This window comes from Amblyomma americanum, chromosome 4 (genome assembly GCF_052857255.1).
Source record: "Amblyomma americanum isolate KBUSLIRL-KWMA chromosome 4, ASM5285725v1, whole genome shotgun sequence".
Classification (NCBI taxonomy): Eukaryota; Metazoa; Arthropoda; class Arachnida; order Ixodida; family Ixodidae; genus Amblyomma; species Amblyomma americanum.
Window position 1 is genome coordinate 84,347,036 of NC_135500.1, and position 24,595 is coordinate 84,371,630.

Below are 24,595 nucleotides of genomic sequence, written 5' to 3' on the forward strand. Positions count from 1 at the left end.
CGTTGAAGCTCCTCTCTTGCATTGCCCGGACATTCGTTTCGGTGGCTTCTGCTGCTGCAGCAAACGCTTCTGCCTCCGCCAGGCTTAACTTTTGTTGCGACAACATGTGTCGTCGAGCTTGTTCATCCGATCCCGCAGCATGCGGTCCAAAAACCTCTCGAAACTGCAGTCTTTGCGAGACGACTCAGGTCAGTGATATAGTCCCGTAACTTTCGCCTTCCGCTTGGTTCCGCATAAATAAAGCGTAGCTTGCTGCAATCTCATTGGCTTGTGGGTCGAAGTGGTTGTCTAGGTGCTGTATGACGACTTCGTAGCTGAAGCTATTCACCGATTCCGACTGGCGCCTTAAAGCACGCGAACCACGTCGCTCAGAGCCGACACCAGAAGCGCACGCTTTTTGCCCGGATCTGTGATGCCGTGGCCCTCAAAAAAGACCTCCAAACGAACACCGTAACTGCTCCAGCTACCGGTCGTATCGTCGAATTCAGGTGGCCTGGCTGTCATCGTGCGGCTATCTCATCCTCGTCGCCACTGAAGTAACGGAACATAGCCGGTGGGTAGTGGCAAAAGAAAGAACGTTTATTGCTGGGTGTTGCTGGCTTTATAAAGACAGCAATTGTCACAAGACTGGCCATGATAAGCGGCACCTGTGAAACAGTCTTTGCTGCTGCTATACATCAGCCTGCGCGCTTGATAACTAATCGCGCGTACTTGATAATACTACTGTGCTCTCTCGTGTGGCGTCCCTGGACGACTTAGGTGTCGCGGGGACAACTTTACTGTCCAATTCGCGAAGAGGTGGCGGCTGCGTTGGGGTTGGCAGTAGAGCTCTGCGTTGGGTCACGGCTGATCTTGCTCTGGTTACCTCGGACAAGTGCCCTGGGTATTCTCGCTGTTTTTTGGGACCACACCCTTGTAGGAACAGGGTTCTACCCTCCTCAACCTGTCGTTGCGTCTCCGCGATGGTCATGAACTCTGGGTCTCTGGCTTGTCTGTTTTTTTCCTGGTGGTTCACGAGAACCTCAGAGTAGGTGCGAGCTACTCAGGGGTGATACTGCACGAGGGACCGGGTGTAATCCTCCGTTGTCGACAGGTGGTCTTGCCATTCTGCCACGATATGTCGCTGGTAGTCGAGGACGAGGTTATAAATGTGCCATGACAAGATTGAAACTCAACCAAAACTTGGATGAACTCCATCTGATGCGAGGACACAGGATGGTGGATAGATCTCCAGCGAATGGTTGAGGAAAAACGCACTGGTTTCTCGTCGACAAAGTTCGACAAGTTGGCATTGGAACCTCTCAGCCCGAAACACATTGGGTTCTCGTCGACAAAGTTCGACAAGTTGGCAATTGAACCTCGCAGCCCGGCGATTGTATTTATCAACGGATCGCCAGTTACTAGACCGTGGCCCGCGGTATGGGGCGTGGGGTAGTACCAGCGCTGCATAAGTTACTTGAACTTTGGGTCGCACTGTTCGGATGATGATGAAGGCTTCCATTTAATTCACAATGTGAATCGTCTTGATTAAATGTGTCTGAAAGCTGAAAGTAAAAATGAGTGAGTAAATAGAATGAAACACAAAAACATGCAATATACATTTGTACAATGTCTATTTACAAACATGCGGATAGATGTTTACTCCGCAGGAGTCATCCACATGCCATTCAGATGCCGAATAAGCACCTGACGTGGGCTGCCGACAATTATGGGCTCAAGCCCACAATTCTCGACGTCGCGCACCGGGGTGATGAAATTCCCGGCAGCGCCTACCCACAATGCTTCGCGTATGACGTCTTGGCACGGGCAGAAGCTGAAGACGTACAGTATGGAGCCCAGCGAGGTTGCAACCACCTGATGGACTAGACTGCTGTCTAGGTGGCGGTTGGCGTAGAAATCCATTAGCCGGACGAGAGCGCCCAGTCTTTTGATGAACACTTGCCACTTGGCAAGTGAAGTGGAATCCCACTTTCTGTAATCCGCCGAAGATAAATCTTCTGGTTGGATCACATAGTAATGGCCTGTGGCCATACCACTGTCGTTTCCGAGCACTTCAAACGCCTCAAGGATGGCCTGAGGCACTAGTAGCGGAGATGGTATCCGCGTTAGTGCGCATTTGTTGATGTCGCCGTTGTTGCTGGCGCTTCCCAGTGAGCATGCGCGTTGGTACGCGTGGCGCTGGATGCAGAGGACTAACTCTGCAAGGTCCATGTTGATAGTGTGGGGAGCATGGCGAGACACGACGTCATAGAGTGCGTCGCCGATGGTGGAGAACGCATCCATGTTGACGGTGCACGTCGCCACTTCGAAGGCGGCGTCGGTACGGCCGAAGATCATCGAGAGACCTGGCTTCTTTACGAGGTCATGATCACCGTCTAGGTTGCCCACACCTGACGGTGGTGGTAGGGCCGACGATGAAGCAATCTCACAAGCTGCCTTCTGGGCAGCCTTCTTAGCGGTGGCTGTTTCCTCCTCGGTTGGAGGGACGGCTGAGGAAGCTCTATAGGTCTTGGCTACTGTGAGGTGTCCGGTGATGTCGGACATTATCTTCGGGTTGTGAGGAATTAGAGAGGAGAGCCCGAGTTTAGAACTGACTCAAAGGTTCTTGGTCACAAGCGTGTGACGGCTTGCAAGAAACCTAATCATTGGCGTTATAATACTAACACTGCGAACGATAGGCCTCAACGACACATCAGTGTCAACTACCCCAAGGGGATTGCCAAACGTTCTTTCAACAGGTAGTCAGTCTAGACACCTAGGGTACTCGTTCCTGATATGTAATCAAGCGATGTTTAGAGAGAAGCAGAAAGAGCGAAATCTACAAAGCTGAAGCGAAGCGAGCCTAGGATTAAGAATATGGACCTTTAATCCAAGTTACTTAACTTTGGGTCGCACTGTGCGGATGATGACGAAGGCTTCTGCGTACCCTTTGATCGTGGCCTGGATGTCGTCGCTGCTGAGATTCGTTCCCAAATGCAGTATCACGCCGATCACACTTCGAGGCACAAAGTCGAATAGTTTCTTCAGGTTTTTGATCTTGGCACCAGGTTGGGTAATGAAGGCCGGGGAGCACGGACTCGAATCTTCGAATTGGTTGAAGAAGTGTCTAGTCTGCGAATATCTAATTACTGCCCACTTTGGCGGATGAAGAGGAAATTTCCAAAAAAAAACTTTTAGAAATGGTGCTAGCAGCCATCGAAGAAATGAAGTATAGAAAGGTAAACGTATTTCGTTGTTGCAGGTAAAATGGGTAGTTGAGAAACGCTTCAATTAAACAGATTTATTTGGAGTTGACGTTTCGGACAGAGCCTGTCCTTTCTCAAGACTGAAGTTACAGCGATCTTCCTCCTCTTCTTAAAGGGGCTATGCAATGAATTAAAAGTCGCTTGCAAATGATTTCAGTGCTTATAAATGATGCTAAGAAGCATCGACACTAAGTATGAGTGTTCAGAAGTGAGCAGGCAATTTATTATGAATTTATAAAAACAGTGTTTTTTTTTAAATTCGCGGGCAAATGATGTTTTCGTAGTGACCGGTTTTGAAAGTAAAATGTTGAGAATAGACGTCACTAGTTCCGTGACGTCGGCAGGCCACCACACGCTCTCATTCGCTGTGGCCACGGCAGCCACGACGTCACGCGCACACTTCCGGTAGCCGTGGAAGGCCCGTTTCACATGCATGCTATTTTCGTCTGCGACACTGCGACTTCCGGCGGTATGCGACTGGAGAGGGCCGTCGGTCTAATCGCAGACGGTTTGCGATCGAGTTCCGTCCGCTTGGAAATCAGTCGCAGCGTCGGTGTGTTCGCTCTGCGACTGACCTGTGGGGAGCATCTTAACTTGTGGTCACGTGCTTGCGCCGCCGCCGGAAGTACAGTACCGGAAGCGGCGAAGCGTCAAACGCAAACGCTGTTTTGGAGCGCTGCTCGGCCCCGCCGCTGTGGCTCAGTGGTTAGGGCGCTCGACTACTGATCCAGAGTTCCCGGGTTCGAACTCGACCGCGGCGGCTGCGTTTTTATGGAGGAAAAACGCTACGGCGCCCGTGGCTGTGCGATGTCAGTGCACGTTAAAGATCCCCAGGTGGTCGAAATTCCGGAGCCCTCCAATACGGCACCTCTTCCTTTCTTCTTTCACTCCCTCCTTTATCCCTCCCTTACGGCGCGGTTCAGGTGTCCAACGATATATGAGACAGATACTGCGCCGTTTCCTTTCCCATAAAACCAAGTATTATTATTATGAGCGCTACTCGCTCACGTGGCCGCACAGTCGGTGTTGTGGTTTTTCGAGCGCATGCAGGGGCTACTAGTCGATATGGCATTTGCGGTCCGCGCTGGTGAAGCGACTCGCGCTGCATTCAATGAACTGCTTATCGACGAAGTCGCCAAGGGACCGATTTTATGGAATGTATGCTCGAACGAATACCGGAAAAATTGCGACAAGAGCGGTATATGGGAGGAGATTCGAGATGTCCTCCGACACTTCGACCCCACAGGCACGTACCAGTTTTTTTTTGTGTACTGTTTCTTTTTTTTGCACACGGGTGTGGATTGCAGTGCCGAAGCTCTAACCGCGAGCTATTGTGATTTCCCTTTTATGACAGTATACGGCAGTACTTTCGGAAGGCAGACGCATGTGAACACGTGGATTCTCGGCGTTTTGCAGCCGCACGTTCTGCATCGCTCCCTTTTGCGAGGAAATAAACACATCACTAAAGCACTCGTTATTAAGAGAGAAAGCGCGTATGGGCGAAACGATTCCTTTTGACTGTGCGACTGACTCGCTCAGCAGCACGTGCTCTTTAAATACTGTGCTCGGCTTGAGGCGTGCAAACTTTTTTCCCTCCGTTGTTTATCCTCTGCGGCGCCCATGTGGGCTTCTGCTTCACTTGCATTCCGGGGGAAAAAAAGTAAATTTAAACTATCGTGAAGGCAAAACAAAAATCTGACCGCCTTTGATCACGTGCTGAAGAGGCTTGTTTTTTTCTTATTCATTTTTCTGCCTCAATCTATACTGTCTTTGTTCACGGCGGGGGGGGGGGGGGGGGGGGTCACGCCAGTACCCGTTTCGGTACGGCACAATCATGACTTATTTCACCGCTGAGTGCAAGATTAACGTTCCAGTCTGTGCCACAAATTCCGATGGTGGTGGGGCGGAAAAATATCGGCGTGCTGTGCAATGTCAATGCACACTAAAATAACTTAAATTATTATTATGGGTCGTTTTGAGCTGCTGATATTTCTCTGCTGTCAAATGTCGAAATGCACTATCTCGGCACCGATAACATTCGCGAACTGCTTAGTGCATGTTCACTCTTACTGGAGCTTGCAGTCCGGTCCATGCTTTGTTCCTCAGAGATAACTCTGTGAACATACTATACGTTCACGACGACCAACGGTCCGGGCGCCCGTCGACGACGGCTACGGTTGGTAATGCTGATTGTGTCGTCCTGAACGTTTTCACGGCCGCTTGCAAATGCTTTGTGCCGTTGGAACACTCACGATCTGGGCATTGTATCATTCCCACATGCTTTCTTGATCATGTCAAATGCATCGGTAGGCGACTTTCTCAATTTAATGCAAAGCTTCAGAGCGTTACGCTGTTCCAAATATCGCTCCATAATTTCCGCGGCGCACTGACGAAACAGGGGTACACGCTAAAACATCTCCAGTCGCTTTGCCTGATCGAAGCCAACTGAGCTCGTTGCACTGTGAATCCGAATGTTCCCCCTCCTTCCCCCAAAACTTGTTTCCCAATCCAGCGCATGCGCAAGCCGTGACTTGTCTGATTACTTTCAGGGCAGACCCTATAAATGCGGTATGAGTAAATAAAAGTAAGAATCCACAGTCATGCAGATAAAAGCAGTGTGCTAAGTTTTTTGTTTGACCTGTGAAGCACAATACATCAATAAGAAACATTAAATGCCAAAGGACTTGAAGACACCACAAGTGTGCTGTTTATGGGACCACATATTGTTGCGTGGCGACCAGCTGAAGAATGAGGCGAGATGAGCGATGGCAATGAGATGATTTAATGACAGCTGGCCAAGCGCGAGCGCTCCGTCCCGCGCCACGGCCAGCTTCGTTGTTTCTTCTTCGTCACACTTCCCGGGGCCACTGAGCTATCGTCCCGATCGGTGACAATAACACGCGCGAAATGGTGATGGGCTTCAGACTGAAGCATGGTGGGACAGGCGGGAGAAAGTGGTGAGGTGCTGGCCACCACGATGAAGGAGATGGCTGAATGATTCCTGGTTAGTGAAGCTACCGGGCGACAGGTCACCAGGAGCCGATGGCCGAGCCCCCAGGACGCACTGAACGGCATGGGCAGGGGAACGGTGTCGACACGTGTGGGCAGCGTCTCGGGTCGCGTCTCGGGCAGCGTCTGTCGGGTCCGTGCCGGATCCGCGGCCTCGAGCGGGGGAGAAATGCGAGAGCTTTTTTTTCTGGCGGCGGCCCACGGACTTTTTGGAGGGTTTACTGTCACTTCCTCTGGCAACAACACAACGCTGGTCAATTTCTGAAGTCATATCGCTATCGTCGTCATCCAAAGCTCACTGCAGCGCGCCGACGACTTGTTTTTCTGCCGTGTTGCTGCGATCAGCATGGCATCGTGGTCGGACGACGCCACATTTTACTTTTTGGCGTTGGTGCAGCAGTTTCCAACTTTGTGGGACAGCAGCCGTGATGACTTCTTGATGTGTCCCAAAAAAGAACATTTGTGGCACAGCATCTGCAAGCAGATGTCATCCGAGCATCCGGCACACGGACCATACAGCGTGGGTAAGAATTTCTTTGGTACCTCTTTGTGTGCGGTTCGGCTTCTTTTGGTATAATAGTGCTACGTAGAGTGAAAAGAGCTCATGTTCTGTTTCGTGCCGTTTTCATACCCTATTCGATTTGCAATTTTGTAGAAGTAAAATTGCACGACCACGTTTCATCTACCGTGTTTAATATGCCGTATTCATGTACAATTCTATGCAACGAGTGGTATTGTATTTCGTTTTCGTTACAGAGGGACTGAAAAATGTGTTCGCTAATAAGCGGCGGACGTACAGGAAGGAGAAGATTGACGAAAGAAAAAGTGGCCAAACACGAGACGACCGCTATGTGGTTAAGTGGAAATTTTTCCGCTGTTTAAAATTCTTGGACGCTGTGCCACGCCCACGACATCGCTATGCCACAGAAGCATTTGAAGAAGAGGCAGTAGTGGCAAGTATATTGCACAATATACCACCGACACTTGATTATGCACAAAAACGTGGTCAGATTCGTATGTGCTGCAGATGTCTTGCCATGACTTACTTCACATTTATTGCAAAAAGGGTGCTCGGAATTTTTCCTGCAGCCTACCAGCTTTTTAGTCGTAAGAGCTGGAAATCATATTTAATTGCCACATTTGGTTACAACTGCTTTTTGTTAGCAGCTGTGTATTCTCTACAAAGCTATAGCTCTAAACATCATGCATAAGGACATATTGACACCGCCCATTCATCGTCGTCGTTCTACTAGAACCACGAGAGCGCGGAATGCGCGCGCGAGCTGGCCTTAGCAAAAGAAGCCGAAGTGTCTGGCTGCGAATGCTCCGCTTTTGGGACTGCTACTGACGTCCGCTGCAGTCACCTACTTTGACGTATCCAACCGAGCTGTACCAAAGCCACCTAGACTAGGGAGAAGGCCTCCCCACTCGCCCCGTGACGTCACCACACCAGGCCCTGCTCAACTCCGCCGCTGACCCGCGAGCATACGCGGGTCGCTTGCACTTGAAGCAAGTTGTGTGACAATTAGAGGTGCTGATTACAGCTTTCCAATGATGGGCAATTAATAAACCACTGATACTAAGGGGTGAAAATGCATGGAAGTGGAAGTTTTTCTGGCTGCTTACAAATCAGTAGAAATACAGCACAGAAATACACAATTATGACATGAAAAGACAGTTGGTGGTGTTAAATGACAGGTTTATTTCCATGGTCACTCGCAATGAGGCACATCTAATGAGCAAACAACTTGACATTTTATTACAAACATGCGCAACATATAACGATGTGCAAGCCATATGCTTTACTTTTGTATTCTGCCCCATGCAAACATAACCCAACATACAACCAATGTGAAAGCCAGTTGCCTAGCATTACAGGGGTTGTTTTGAAATTCATTTGAGGGTCATCAGTTTTCTCTGTTTAGCATGCACCTGCTTTCTGGTGAGGACATCATTTCTAGCAGCTGCATAGTTTTTTAGCAATGTGTTGATGGCAGGCTTCACTATATTGTGACGAACTAGATCTGGACAGTGACCATTTGCACAAACATCAACATCTTCCCTATCAGCCAGCAGAAACTTCATGATGCTTAGTAGAACCAGCCTCTGGTTACTTTCAGCATGAAATAAATGCTCGCACTCCTTGGCTGTCACTTGCTCCAAAACAATCTTTGTACATAATACCGTATACACAACAAATGGCTGAGGAAATTTCAGACCCCCTCTGCTCATATCATCGATTAGAACATGGTCACTTGGCTGAAGTTCTCTCTCTCTGATTGTGAGCTGCAGTAAACAGTCATCACAAGGCTGACGCCGTAGCGCAGCATGTGCACAGAAACCTGCTATATATACTATAGCTGGCATGTCCTTTCGCGGTTTCTTTATTTCAGCGTCAGATAAACAAACCTTGTATTTTTTAATTAGAGCTTCAGGGCATGGCTCTGGCTCGTTCTCTTCCTTAGATGAATCAGTAAAATCTTTCAACAGTAGTGTGTTTTGGATGCGTATCTTTGTTTCCGCTTCAAACACTTCAGTTATTGAGACATTGTAATGCGAACCACACAATCGTCTGTACTTTCCAAACCTTGCCTCAAGTGCATCAGTTTGAAACTTCCCCAAAAGAACATATTTAAAACCAAGTTCATCCAGGCAGTATCGTGCTACTTCTATTAATGCGTACGTTGACTGTCTCAGAGCGGAATGGGTCTCATTGGTAAGCGTGCCTGTCTGCATGCCTCTCGATTTCCAGTTGTCAAGCCAAGTAGCAAATTTATCTAAGAATTCGATCTGCTTGCAACTCATTGCACTTATTGGTTCTTGCCAAGGATCGCGCAGTCTCCATCCCTTTTGGGGAGTTTTTACGTTTACTATGTTCCACCACCTTAAAACAAGGTCGATAAATTCAGCCGTTTCATCGGGGAGAATTAGCTTCAGCTCAGTTCCTCTAAGCCGTAAAGCTGACGAGACGAAGCTGCTAAAGATTTTCATAGCGAGCTTCACGTTCTGTCGCTCAAGGTTCGTGGGGTTCAGTGATTTATAAGTGAGGCCATACGCAACCTTAACAACACTGTCTTGTTCAGCTTCGTAGAGCTTCTTTAGCGAAGTGAATGAAGCCCCTTGCATTTTTACACCCTGTTCTTGTTCACTTTCAAAAGGTGGAAAATACAGGCACTTGTCACAGGTCTTTTGGTTTAACCAGTTATTGCGAATGCACTTGAGCAAATGAACTGTGTCAATTATATGAAATAAAGGCAGCTGCTGTTGTGCTGGATGGGGGTATACAATTAGTGGCTTATGATTTCGACCAAACAATGACATTACCTTCCTGTTAATAGAGTTGTTGTCGGTAATGACGGCAACTACATGAAGACCAGCATCTTCCAAGTTCATAATTACTCCTCGCAGAACACGATGAAGTTCCTCTGCAGTTATCCTAGACACAGGAAGTATGTGTGCAACATCTTTGTATGATGACAGTAATGACTGTACCATAAAGACGTGAGCTGTTTTTGCTGGCTCGGCACAGTTAGCAGCAGCTCCTGTAAAACGACCCCCTTTATATTCGAAAAACTGCTGGAGGTGTATTTCGTCCATCATCAGTACAATGTTCCTTTCATGAGGATTAAGCAAACCAGCTCGTCTTTTCATGTACCTCAAGAAGCCTTCTTCAGTTTGCTCTTTTGATGGACTCACATCTTGAGCTGCACAAACTCTCTTAATAGTTGTAGCGTGAGGCAACACCACTTTACCACTGCTTCGAAGAAAGTTATACGCATGGGGTGAAATTGTGTGGAACACAGCAGACAAAACTAATAGTTCAGCTGAATACCTGCAACCATTGTTTTTCTTCCCCATGAGTTCAAACTGCTCTTTCAGGAAAAATAATGCGTCTGCCCTTTCATGCTTTGTTATCTCGTCATCAGAAATATCATCAAGGAGAGCAACAATCAGTTTGAGCGCAGCACTCACTCTGTCCTGTTTTTGATGGCTTCGATCAGTGCAGTATCCCTGCACATTGTCTAGAAGTCTCTCCAAGACACGAAAATCGAGAACTTGACCAGGGATTTCAAGCTCTTCATTTGATGCCAGCTGCACATGTTTCCAAAACACGCGAACACACATATCGGCTGACACTGTCACTGATGCCAGGAGCTCTGGCGCTTGTGTTGTTGGCTCAAGGTGAGCAAATATTATGCACTTATCACAACACACATTCGTCCAATAATCTTTTTGATGCAGACGTTGGAGACGTGCAGAAATGTCTTCCAAGCTCTGTATCTTATTCATTGCTTCTTCCATCTCGAAAGCTGCTGCTGATTGTTGAATGGCTTCTTGGAGTTGTGCATTTTCGTTCCGTCTGCGCTTCACCTCAGGTTCTTCTCGTGACTGTCTTGTAGCGGACAGGTAACTTGGGCAGTCAGGAAAGAGAGTCGGAACTGCGTCAGACGTTATCCGAGTTATCTTCATAGGCACTTCTATAGTTCGTTCGTCGACATCCGTGTAAGTTGAAGTTGTGCGCAGGTGCTCAGGCTTGAAATGCCGTTCACAAACCTGTACATATGACAGCAGAAAAGCGCTGTTAGCAAATAATGCATAATAATATGCATGCATGCCAATATCGGCCTGGCATGACCGCTAGTTTTGTAGATTTTGTCTGTAAAACATGACCCTAGTGCTCATTGAGGTGTCCGTACGTACGCAAACTCTACTCGCTCTTAGTGCCGATTCCAAAGTGTGATCACCCCAAACAAAGCAAAGACGGGCATGAGAAAAGTTACCGCAGCAAACATTTAACTCATCGTGCAGTGTAACGCTTGAGTGGCTTCTCGCATATGTCCACACCACTCTTCTGTAAAGAACAGCTCAGCATGAATGAGAATAGAAGAAAAGTCGCTGCTTGCCTTAGGATCCTTCAGGGTCGACACGTCGACATCATCTCTCCGCACGGCACGCTGCCAAAGCGATTTTCGTGTGGGGTCACTCGGAAAAGAAAACAGCCGCACCTTGGGCCCATTATCGTATCCGCCTCTGCAATTTGGCACGCAACAGCGACCCATATTTGCACATGCACGCCAAACGCACGTGGCGCGGAAGACGGACGACTGATGCCTCGCTTGCTCACACAACAACAAAAAAAAAACTCTTTCAGCGCCACCTATCGATAAACGAAAAAACTTCCGGCAAAGCGATGAAACGCGCTGCGCAGAGAATGTGGCGAGGTCGGCTAGGTGGCGCTCGCTTCGCCCGAGTGGCCCTCACTGAGCCGTCCGAGGGAGCAGCGCCTCCGCTGGCTCGAGGGATTTTTGCGCCGGCCAGGTCAGGGCAAGGTGGGGTGACGTCAGAGGGTTTGCCGGAGAGAGTGAACAGGCCTGCTAGTAGTCTAGGTGGCTTTGGCTGTACCACCCGTGACATCTGGTGGAGGGCGCTGGGTAACGCATTCCATGCCTCGGACTCCCCCAGCAAGCAGGGATTCAAGTCCTCGACGGTCATCTGCCATCGAGGTGACGCCTGTACACCACGGCAGCCGCAGGCTCCAAGGCCTTCAACCCGAGTTTGGGCTTCTGGAGTCTCGCTCAACCCAAGCGGTTCGTTCAGCGCCATCGTCGACGACCGTCCAGCCCGAAATAGGCATGCAGACGACGATTAGTTCACCTTCTGTTGTGCTGCAGCAGCCTCGGGAGCCACCGATCTTCCAAGGTTCTCCAGGCGAAGACCCGGAAGACTGGCTGGAGAAATTTGAACGCGTGGCCCGGTACAACAGATGGGCGGAAGACTCCAAGCTTCAACACGTGTTCTTTTCGCTGGAGGGCGCAGCTCGTACGTGGTTCGAAAACCGGGAGTCGTCCTTAACGACGTGGAACGTATTTAAAGACCAGTTCCTGAAGGATTTCACCACGGTGATTCGAAGAGAACGGGCCGATCTGCTCCTTCAGTCACGAACCCAGCTACCAAATAAAAGCATACTGGTATACTTCGAAGAGATGGCAAAGTTATTTCGTCGAGCTGACCCGGACATGACAGAGCAGAAGAAACTCCGGTACCTTATGCGAGGTGTCAAGGAGCAAATCTTTGCCGGACTGGTTCGCAATCCACCGAGCACGGTCGCAGAGTTTCTGTCGGAGGCAACCACCATGGTAAAGACACTCGATATGCGGTTGCGGCAATACGAGCGTCAACCTTTGGCCATGACTGCGGCAACCACGGACATCAGTAACACCCACATGCTTCGCGAAACCGTACGAGCTATCGTTCGCGAGGAGCTCCAGAAGCTGTTCCCGGCTACGCCGCCTGCGCCACCGGTTACTGCTCTATCCGAGGTTATTCGGGAAGAGGTGCAACAGGCGCTTACAACACCGGCTCCCTTTCAGCCGTCCCCAGCCCCACCGCAAATGACATACGCCGCTGTTGCTCGTCGCGCACAACCGCCGCCGACTCGTCTTCAGGAAACCCCGGCCTCTTTTCGGCCGCCACCACCTGCTCGTCCTGCTCCATCGTATCCCCGTAAAAGTGACATCTGGCGCACTCCCAACTACCGTCCTCTCTGCTATCACTGCGGTGAGCCGGGCCACCTGTACCGCAACTGCAGGTATCGTCAGATGGGCCTGCCGGGGTTCCCTGCAGATGCACCACGTCCGCAGCCTAAGCAGCGACCCAGAGAAATCAACGATTATCTGGCCGAATGTGCCGGTGGGACCCGCAGGTCGCCATCCCCACGTCGTCGGTCTTACGGTGACTTTCCTCGGGGAAGGTCGCCAAGCCCCCGCCAGGAAAACTAAAAGCAGCAACCTTTGAGGGGGAGGTTGCTCACCGACGAAATGTAACAGACCCTCCTACGCCGCAACTAGGTGGCCACCCGATGCCACGACCGAATGCCGTCCAACACCGTGAAACGCCGACTCGACGGGAATGCCACCTGACGTATCGAAATGAACACCGCAGCCGTGACCGAACATTGCGCCGTACCGCTCACACGCCGTCTACGACAGCAAACCTGAGCATTTCCCTCGACGGAACAGACGTCACTGCACTCGTCGACACAGGGGCGGATTACTCTATCCTCAGTGGAAATTTCGCCGCCACTCTGAAAAAGGTCACCACTCCGTGGATGGGCCCACAGATTCGTACAGCCGGGGGTCACTTAGTTACACCGACCGGGACTTGCACATCAAGAGTAGCAGTTCAAGGCGCAGCCTACCTGGCAACGTTCGTTATACTCGAACATTGTTCACGTGACGTCATTCTCGGGATGGATTTCTTGACCGAGAATGGAGCGGTCATCGACCTCCAGTCAAAGGCCGTGTGTTTCTCCACAGAGAACGCAATACACAGAGATCCAGACCATCCGACCGCACTTTGCATCCTGGATGACCACGTCACCATCCCACCTCATTCTAGTATTATGGTTTCTGTCGGCGCCAAGACTGTGCGGAATTTCGAAGGCGTCGCGGAAGGCAACCAGATCTTGCTTTTTGCCAGGAGCCTTGCTGTCGCCAGAGGAGTCGTTAATCTCGTCGACGCAGAAACAGAAGTGCTGATAACCAATTTCGGTGGTGCACACCAACATCTGAACGTGGGAACCGTTGTGGCTCACGTTGATGCCATCGCCCATGTCAGCAGCACACCCAGTATTTCCACAATGTCGTTGTCGCAAGAGCAGAGCCCAGTCACTGGTTTCACGTTCGACGTCAATCCAGCACTCTCCCCGACGCAGCAACAACAAGTTAAAGATCTTCTTCTGCGCTACGGCGACATCTTCTCGGTATCATCGTGTGTTGGACGAACTCACCTAGCGAAGCATCGCATTATTACGGACGATAACGTGCACCCTCTCCGACAGTCCCCCTACCGAGTGTCTCCCGCTGAACGCGACGCTATTGGCCGCCAAGTCAAGGGAATGCTCCGCGACGACGTAATTCGTCCTTCCCGGAGTCCCTGGGCAGCGCCAGTCGTCCTTGTGAAGAAGAAAGACGGAACATTGCGGTTCTGTGTAGACTACCGTCGCTTAAACAAAATCACCAAAAAGGATGTCTATCCTCTCCCCCGGATCGACGACGCTCTGGATCGCCCTTGTAGCGCTAAATACTTTTCTTCGATGGACCTCCAGTCAGGTTACTGGCAAATTGAGGTCGATGAGCGGGACCGTTAAAAAACAGCTTTTATTACTCCAGATGGCCTGTATGAATTTACGGCCATGCCCTTTGGACTGTGCTCTGCACCGGCAACTTTCCAACGCCTCATGGATACCGTCCTTGCCGATTTAAAATGGCAGACGTGTCTCGTCTATCTTGACGGTGTTGTCGTCTTCGCCCCGACTTTCCAGGAGCATCTTCACCGCCTCGAATTGGTCCTACAAGCAATAAGGTCTTCTGGACTCGCGCTCAAAACTGAGAAATGCCACTTTGCATATACAGAGCTGAAGTTCTTAGGGCACGTTGTGAATCAAGCCGGTGTTCAGCATGATCCTGAAAAAACAACAGCTATTGCCCATTTTCCGCCGCCGCAAGACCTGAAAGCTGTCCGCCGTTTTCTTGGATTGTGCGCGTATTACCGTCGCTTCGTGAAAGATTTTGCTCGCATTGCCGAGCCGCTGACGCGCCTAACAAGGTCGGACACACCTTTCACATGGGAAGCAGCGCAAGAAAATGCATTCCGCAGCCTTCAAAGCCTCCTGCAGGCGCCTCCCGTTCTGGCTCACTTCGACGTAAACGCCGACACGGAGCTCCATACTGATGCCAGCAACATCGGCTTAGGTGCTGTCCTGGTCCAGATCCAAGCAGGTCAAGAACGGGTCATCGCTTACGCAAGTCGATGTTTGTCACCAGCCGAATCAAACTATTCCGCTACCGAGAAAGAATGCCTTGCCATTGTATGGGCCACTTCGAAATTCCGACCGTACCTTTACGGCAAAAATTTTAAGGTGGTGACCGATCATCATGCCTTATGCTGGCTCGCAAGCCTTAAAGACCCGTCCGCTCGCCTCGTCCGATGGAGTCTGCGGCTCCAGGAATACGACATGACTGTCGTGTACAAATCCGGGCGCAAGCACTCTGACGCCGATTGTCTGTCCCGCGCCCCAGTAGATCCTTCTACCGACGCCTCTAATGATGACGACATCTTACTGACTGCTCTCAGCGCCTCCTGCCTCGCTGACCAACAATGCGCCGACCTCGAACTTCGAGACGTAATGGAATTTCTCAACGGCAGCAACACGACCGCCCCACGCGCGCGTGTTGCCATCTTTATGCATCCGCAATGGTCTTCTGGTCAAGAAAAATTTCGCTCCAAACAATACGCAATACCTAATCGTCGTACCGCCTAGCCTGCGCAATGAAATCCTCCAAGCCTCCCATGACGAACCCACTTCTGGACATTTGGGCATAGCCGTACGCTAGCCCGAATCCAAGAGAATTACTACTGGCCTCGACTCCGTGCTGATGTCACTCACTACGTCAGAACGTGCCGAGCCTGTCAGCGTCGCAAGGTACCGTCAACCAAACAAGCTGGGTTCTTGATTCCCATTAGACCACCCACAAGGCCCTTCCAACGAATAGGAATGGACATGCTGGGTCCGTTCCCACGTTCGAACTCTGGCAACAAATGGATAATTGTCGCGACGGACTACCTTACCCGCTATGCAGAAACGTCAGCTCTACCCAGCGGCACCGCTTTAGAAGTCGCTAAGTTCTTCGTGGATCACATCGTACTCCGCCATGGGGCACCTGAAGTGCTGATCACTGACAGAGGCCCTGCGTTCATGGCTGAGCTGCTGCAGGAGATCTTGGTTTACAGTCATACCGACCACCGCCGAACAACGTCGTACCACCCTCAAACGAACGGGTTGACTGAAAGACTGAACCGAACCCTTTCTGACATGATTTCCATGTATGTCGATATTGAACACAAAACGTGGGACGATGTGCTTCCTTATGTCACCTTCGCCTACAATACGGCCATGCAAGAAACAACGCAGATGTCCCCATTCCAACTCGTCTACGGCCGTGCAGTGACGACGATGCTCGACGCAATGTTACCACATCTGGACGACTCTAGCCTTCACACTGGTACCTACACGTTCCTGGAACGCGCCGAAGCTGCTCGCCAACTGGCCAAAGTTCGAATTCCGGACCAACAACTTCGAGATGCAGATCGCTACAATCGGCGCCGTCACGACGTCCATTATGCGCCTGGCGACCGTGTGTGGGTGTGGTTCCCCATTCGGCGACGAGGACTGAGCGAAAAACTCCTCCATCGCTACTTCGGACCATACCGCGTGGTCAGGTCATTGGGCGACCTCAACTACGAGGTCATTCCCGATGGCTTTCAGAAGTCCCGACGGTCCCCGTGCCCTGAAGTGGTTCACGTGGTCCGCCTGAAGCCTTATCATGATCGGTAGCCTCGCCCACTAACCCCGTTCAGTCCTTCCGACCTCTCCACTCACTCCCAGCATCGGGACGATGCTTCTTTTTGCCGAGGAGTAATGACACCGCCCATTCATCGTCGTCGTTCTACTAGAACCACGAGAGCGCGGAATGCGCTCGCGAGCTGGCCTTAGAAAAAGAAGCCGAAGTGTCTGGCTGCGAATGCTCCGCTTTTGGGACTGCTACTGACGTCCGCTGCGGTCACCTACTTTGACGTATCCAACCGAGCTGTACCACCCGTGACAATATTGTCAATGGCCCCAGTATTGATGCATTCATTGCGAATTTCAGGAAAATGCGTTCATGATGTTCTTGTACTCCTGTGTCTGATTTCATTTGTTTAACTTCATGCCCTGATGTGAAGAAGTTAATGCTTATTGTGTGGTGTGGTGTAACTTTTATTGATGTAATTTTTTGTGCTCACTCCTGCTTGGAGGCATACGACTCTGCAATATTGTTAATAATTAAAAAATAATAATAAGGGTTCTTCTTTGACATGAAACTGATACTTTTGTTTATTCAACATGTGTGCCACTACACAGGTGCAAAAAGGGGAATGGGAGAAAAGAGGAGGCGAGTTTCACTCAGACTGCCATGAGGTTTGTCAATATACAAATAGTCTGTTGTCCAATTTTTGCATTCCCAGTTATTCGATATGTAACCTTGATGCTATTTGCTTGTATTACAGCCTGAGCAATATGTTCTCGAAACATCCAGCCCTACGAGACGCTGTACGCCAGATGCAGCAGGCGCAGAAAATCACGGAAAACTTTCTCAATTGGGAACAGCTGCAAGCAGTGCAAGTGCACATGTGCCCGAGAACAGTGGGCATAGCGCACTAACTCCACCTTCAAAGCGAATGAGGCAATGGAGGTCAAGTAGTACGGCTAATTCAATTCTCAATAAGAGACAAACAGCTCTGGAGACCCTGGCCAATGCTGTACAAAGGCCCCCTGCAGCTGATGATGCAGCTGCACATTTCGAAACTACGCTGCCGCACTGATGAGGTACATGAACCCTGCAAGGCAAATAAAATGCCAGAAAGAAATTGTGGACGTGATCGAAAAGCGCCTTGATATAATTGAATAAAAAATGATCACATCCGGCTGGATGCTTTTTTGTTTAGCACACCCTGTGCGCAAGGTGGTTGACGACAGACGACAGAATGTCACGGCACTGCACTTGTTCTTGACGTGACTGAGAAGCACCTTAACACGTTCATTGCATGTCACCAGTTGGTGACGTCCTTTATTAGTGCTGTGCATCCTCTAAAAATGTGTCTCAGGATGAAGCCGTGGTACAGAGTTTATTGTGAGCTCCTCATTAGACCTCACTTTGAAATCTGACCATTGGCTTCATCATGTGGCCCAGTATTTATGGCCACACAGCATAAATAAAGGACGTCACCAACTGGGGACCGACGATGCAGTGAACGTGTTAGCAATGTTTAATAAAAAAAGAGGACATCAGGAGGAATGTTCTTTCTTCAAGGCACTCTATCTGTTGAGGTGGCTGTTGAGATAAGCAGCGTCTTGCTGCCATGGCACTGCACCTCTGTCCTTGAAGTATCAGGATGTCCGTTCACGCACAGCAGCACCAAATGCACTAGGGCGTCCACGTGATGCCTGTTGCAAGCCAGAAAATGTATGCCCATCAGTGTCCTCCACAGGCTGTTCTGGAGAGACATGCTTGTCGTTGCTCTGGAAATTGTGCAGAGCACATGCAGCGAAGACTACGGGCACAACTCTGTCTGGCCTTGCTTCAATTACGGTGTACAAACACCTAAAACGGTTTGCAAGGATGCCAAAGGCATTCTCGGCAACCCTCCGAGCTCTGGACAACCTGCACAAGGAGAATTGTATAAAGCAGAATGAGGGGATTGAAAGTTTCAAAACTGCAGGTTATCTGGTCAGAACTGTAATAATTTGGAGTGGCTTCGGCAGGCAAACTCCTCTCAGTTCTTAATTTGCAGATTAAACTGCACCCGGTATATATGCCAGTATGCATATGCAGAACGGCAAAGAACAATCCTATCTTCTGTACCTAACACAGAGCATGAGGATGCCAAAATGTGCTTCGTATTAACTTGCCAATGACAACACTTTTTACGTAAATAATCAAGCTTTGTAAAAGAAAAAAATCACACATTTTGTGTAGTTGGCAGTTATGAAAATGAGCATAGAGCACTACAAATGCACACTGCAGCTGATTAGCGATTTCTGATGCACCATTTTCTATGGGCGCAAGAAATACTTTCACTATTCCACCACTGGCTTCATAAAGTATTTAGATGGTCATCTGTACAGTAGTATGTTTACTTCAGTAACGCATGTACTGACTGAATAATGTGTACTGTTGTGGTCCATCATTGCTGTTTGGCATATGTACCAACACCTGCTGTGGCAACACAACGGAGCAGCTAGGACCACAGAGGTACTCACAAATTCTGAGGGCTTACCTGTAGTTTAAGACCCTCTGGTCGGATGACAGCGCAGTGCCTCCGTATGCCTTCATCAGGTTCTCCCCTATTGGGAAGGCATCATCGCCTACGAACGCAGGTGGCAGAATATCTGGCGAACATGCCACCTTTACCACCTGGGGTAAATTGGTCCTGTTATTTTTCAATGCAATTTGCAAAGGCGTCGTCTGCCACACTCCGGCATCCCCTTCTGATCCCGGTGCTCCGACATCGAGGTAAATAAACCTATATGCTGCATCTACTACAGCAAAAAGAATTATGCTGTAAGACTTTTTATAATTGTAGTATATAGACCCAGATTTGGGGGGCTTTTGGATCACGACATGTTTACCGTCCATGGCACCCACACAATTAGTATACTGCCAGTGATCACTAAACCCCTTTATGACTTATCGCCAATCTTGCTCTGTTTTTGGGGTCTTGAGGTAGTTGCCTTTCAGTTCTTCGTAGATTGCATTGCACGTTTCTGGTATGAGGTCATTCACAGTGGAATGACCAAGCCGGAACTGGCGACTCAACGAGTGGTGGCTCTCTCCTAGAAAATGAAAACAAATATATTAGAAAATGCAGCACTGCTATTTAGAACTATGTATGCTAATATACACAACTCTGATCTGCATGAGGGGCCCTACGTGTCGTTACGTCGCGCTTACTATGTAATGAAGCGCATAGCTCAGCTGTCGATGCACGTCAAGCACTTACAGGTTCTAACAGCTAAGAGGTTCGTATTTTGCGTTAGAAAGACTACAGCTGCATGCAGTTTGTGCGCGAGCTAATACAAGCGGGTGAAATTGACGGCGTGGCTTGCGCATAATCTGTTGTCGCTGCAGCTAATGTGAGTGCAAAAAAGGCTGCAGATTCGTTTTTCACTATAAAATCAACGGCATGCAATTTGCTATAACACTTCGTGTGTGACCCTGCACACACGAAAGCGTGGAGAATCGCAGTGTTGATGCTGCACAAGGATAAGTGAGGCCAACAAAGTTACTAACCGGAAGCAAGGTAGCGAAGAGTGATTTGCAGCTTTGTTGTCGGCGGTATGGGCGCGCGCATAACAGTCTGCTGTCGCGAAATTCTTGGTCCGACGCAGGACAGCAGCTGCGAAAATTGCTCCGGGGTGACACGAAGCAGTCGCCGGTACTCCCCCGGGTCAGAGAACAGTAACTCCTGGTAAAGCTGATTTTGTTGTCCTAGATCTTTCTGGTACACCCATTCCTTTTGCCAACATCGCCTTTTTGGAAGACACAAATCTTCTTCATCGTCAATACATATCGCCAAGGCGAATGCAGCAAGCCTTCGCTTCCTGTCGACCTCCATTTTGGAACGTACCCTCAAACCAGAGCGCAGCGAGCAAGCCACTGCGCCAGTGGCGCTATGGGGTTGAGAGTAGCCCTCTTTGTCGTCTGCTGTTTTAGACCGCCGTGTGGATGCTCTCGCGGGCCGGGCCACGCGCGGTCGACCCCACGTGACCGGTCCTCGGGCCAGTCCGAGGCCCGCCGTCTGGATACACCTTTAAGGCTTGGCAGGCTGGGGCACGGCCGGACGGCGCGGATCAGTAACTCACTGCCGACGACCACGGTTGACGGAGGACGCCGAAGCTCCAGAAATAGGATGGGGATGATACTCCGCACCTCACACCAAATGTTACGTGGCGACCAGCTAAAGAATGAGGCGAGATGAGCGATCGCAATGAGATGATTTAATGACAGCTGGCCTAGCTCGAGCGCTCCGTCCCGTGCCACTGCCAGCTTCGTTGTTTCATCTTCGTCGCTGTATAAGTTTTATTCAAACCGTGCCTTACGGCCGCAACCCAGCACTCGCTCGTTGCCATAGCACAGCACCTTGAGGGCTAGAAAAGTATTCACAAATAATGTCTCTGGCTTCCGCTGCAGCTCTTGAGAAGTGGCCCGCAGGAGGTTGGAGTTCAATCATTGCAGAGCCTCCGTCGGCTTCAAGGTTGGCACGACACTGGCCCTTCACAACATTGCCGAAGTTATGTTCCTGATCCACGTACTGTGAATCCACATCAAAAAGTTGTGCAGCACGCACGTGGCAAGTGCCACATAGTCAACATTTTCCGGCTTTAAATTGATAATCCTCCGGAAAATCCTAAATCTTGACGCCATTAGGCCAAATGCGCTTTCCACGCACCTCCAGCAAATCAATGAGTAATACATGTTCTCAGGGAAGCACTTTTTGGTTAGATTACCGTGCTCGGCTTAGGCGGTAATTGAGGATCCTCTTCTATTCGGCCTGACATCTCTTCCCAAGTACGGCCGCAGGAAGTCGGGCCGAAGCTGGAAGGCTTCGTCCCCCTCCAAAAAACGTGGGGTGCGATGGTCCCAGAACCAGGTAGCTCCCTGGGGGATGGCAGACCTACAAGTCCTCTTTAGAGGCACCTGCTAATCCTTGAAGCACTCAAGGTCCCTCCATCGCTCTGCTGTCCATAGCAGCCGACGTCAACCATAACAAACCTCAGGTTGCTGTCGGCGAGAGCCATCAGCACGATAGAGTACGTGCCCTGCAAGTAACCAGCGCCATAGGAATTCCTGCTAAAATTGACAAATCACAATTAGTACCTTATGGTTGTAGCACAGGCTCCCAGAGCGTGATGGGGCCTGTATGTGCACATGTTTCCCATCAACTGCACCCATGCAGTGGGAAAAATTCCGCTTGTGGTGGAAACCTGCCGCCAACTCTAGCCACTTTTCGGTGGTTGGCATCTTAAAAAGAAATTGGCCATGGCATCAGGCGCGCAGTAATACGGGCCATAGTGATGTGCACGCCATTTTCAGTATTAAGTGAAGCAGCTAAGCATAGCAGATATAGCTAGACAAATAGCTAAGATACATGTATGACTAAGAAAGTAAGCACGGCCCTTAAAGGGAACTACAATGCCGCATACCTTTAAGCAGACAGGCTGCAGCACCTTCCATAGCAGTCTGCACGTAGAGTAGATAATCCCTGCCACAGTTGAAATGCCCACCCTAAAATAAAGGGCGATATATTGCATCTGCATGCCTGATGAAAAGTATCTGAAAACAGAAACGGAACAGACTGTTAGTGCAAATGGAACATTTGTGGCTGTGCGCAAAACGAAAAGAAAACTTGTGTACCTCCCATTAAAACTATTGTGGCCTATTCACGTGATTGTCGCGTAAGCGGTTATCTAATACATCCTGACAGCAGTTTCCCCGGATAAAAAAAAAATTATTGAGAAGCAGGCACACAAGAATCCTGCAACCAGCCTACTGACCTCAGAGTGATGGCCAGCCTCATCCGAGAAGGGAGCGGCTCACGAACGCAGTGCTCCTTCGTAAGCACTTCCTCAAGCGGCGCATGTAGCTCCTCAAACCGTTCCTGTGTCATTGTGTAATACTTCCGGAAATAATCCCGGTCTCCGGACATCAGATGTGGCATCTGCAGAGAGCAACGTGTGCTTAGAAGCACATACGTTGAAAGCACGCTGTGCAAAATATAAACGTTATGCCAAATATATATTTCAACTCACGGCAGTATAAGACTCCATCTCCGAATTTCGGTTCTCCCAGAGGGGGCGAACCCATCAACGCCTCGGGCTCCGCAGGTGCTCTAGAAGTTTTTTCTTCTCGAGCAGGAAGTACTCCTCTAGTAGCATCAGCCGCCGATGGTCGGAGTCGAGCGGATAAGTGATCGCTAGGGTGTGGACGTCGTCGTCATTGACGCTGCCTTGCTGAAGAAGTAGCTGCTTCTCCAACAAGTAATACTCTTGCAGAAGAAGCCGAACGCTACCGGGCCAGAGTGTTGAGGTTGAGGTACTTGCGGAGTTGAGTTATCACTTGAGTGCACGCTCCAAGCTCCGCCAGTGGAAAGAGAAAGAGGGAGCAGGCGCGGACTGAGCGTAATATCGACGCTCTGTTGGCCGGCCTTATTTTCACGTCCCTGCAGTTTCAAGCAGCGTTGCAACGTAATTTTTTGATTAATACAAAATCATTTATTCTATTGAAAACATGTGAAATATTTGGTCATAACTAAAAACACGCATAACAATAACAACGTCCACACACACCCTGCTGTGTTAATATTGCAATTAAACAACGGTTGCCTATGCATGAATCCGCCTTTTTCACGACGCGACTGCGCATGCGCCCATCCCCTGGCGGCGGTGTCGCGAAACATATTGGAAGGGTCGCGCGCTCCACTCGAGACCGGCCGTGGAAGTGTTAACAAACCGGCTTCCATCGCAGGGTGCGTTGCTGGAGCCGTCGGGCGTTCAGCGCCACGCATTTCGCGATACCTAAGAAATGTGTTGCATACGGCTGCAATGCCCAATATGTAAAGGGAAGCAAACTCGGATTTTTTCGCTTTCCGAGCGCTTCTCGGGACAGCCTTCGACGCAAAGCGTTGACAAAAGCAGTTCGCCGGCTGGACGATCGTGGCCGCCCTTGGGCACCGTCAAGCACGTCAAGACTGTGCGGGAATCACTTTGTGACAGGTACGGACGAGGTACTGCGGTTAAATGCGTGTGCAGTCTATCACAAAAGGTTTTATTCATGGCCAGGAAGGCTTCGAATGTCACCGCGGCATTTAGACTTCGTTCCGACGCTTTTTGCTTTCTCAAGCAAGAAGGCCGAATGGGCAAGTGCTGTGAGCCGCTTTCAACGCGCGATGGAGCGGGCAACGAAAAAGTAGCTACGAGAGCATTCACGCATGGTGCTAAAATTTTGTCATAATCTGCTACGGAAATTTCCTCGTTTATGCCACTACACCCTGGCTAATCCCCCCGTGTGGGTATGTGCCATGTATTAAGAGGCAGAAGAAGGTGCCTTATGCGTGTGTTCGAATCATATCCATGATGAAGTCCTCTGCGTGGTATCGCCGGAATGGATCAATGTGCGCCTCTCGCGCTCGTCTTTATGGACGCGCATGCTTGTTTAATCTATGCAGCGGTGTGCTGTGGGAAAATACAGTGAAATGCTAGCAGAGCTGCTTTGTTGCGAGTACGCTTATGCTTTTATAGCTCCTGTAGCTATTCTGCAGCGCTTGACACAACGATTGATTGTGAAAACTGTTGTCCTCAGTCGTTTTCTGTACTACGGCGTGCGTGATGTAGTATCCACCTTTCATGAATGGCAGGCATATACAGCGGAAAACGCCAACCTTGCTGATCGGGGATATTTCATTGAACATTATGTTCCGAATGTAGCCTTCATCTCTCAAACGGCGGCCCTTGCTCAGCTGGTGTTCGCATCGCATGCCGGATGATCGGAGATACTGAAGAGTTTGCTCTTCGGTGGGCACTGCAGCCTGCCTCGGACTTCGCACCCAGCCATCAATCAATCCTAGAAGTCCTCCAGGTACCAGGTGCTGCCCAGGACACGCCATCGTCGACAGATTCCAACAAAACGTGCTCCGGAGCGGCACTCAGTCCGGCCGGGCTGGGCGCGCAGTACCCTACCAGT

At 49.9% G+C, this 24,595-nt stretch overlaps 1 protein-coding gene across 1 annotated transcript; it reads right to left on the bottom strand.

The window, feature by feature from the left end:
* Window positions 1-8,272: 8,272 nt before the first annotated feature.
* Window positions 8,273-11,645, bottom strand: LOC144129623 (uncharacterized). Its single transcript, XM_077663743.1, has 3 exons — window positions 11,159-11,645; window positions 9,126-10,808; window positions 8,273-8,278 (listed from the first exon to the last, which is right to left on the bottom strand). The coding sequence occupies exons 1-3, from the start codon at window positions 11,312-11,314 to the stop codon at window positions 8,273-8,275; spliced, it is 1,845 nt and encodes a 614-aa protein (XP_077519869.1). The 5' UTR covers window positions 11,315-11,645.
* Between the last annotated feature and the right edge of the window lie 12,950 nt (window positions 11,646-24,595).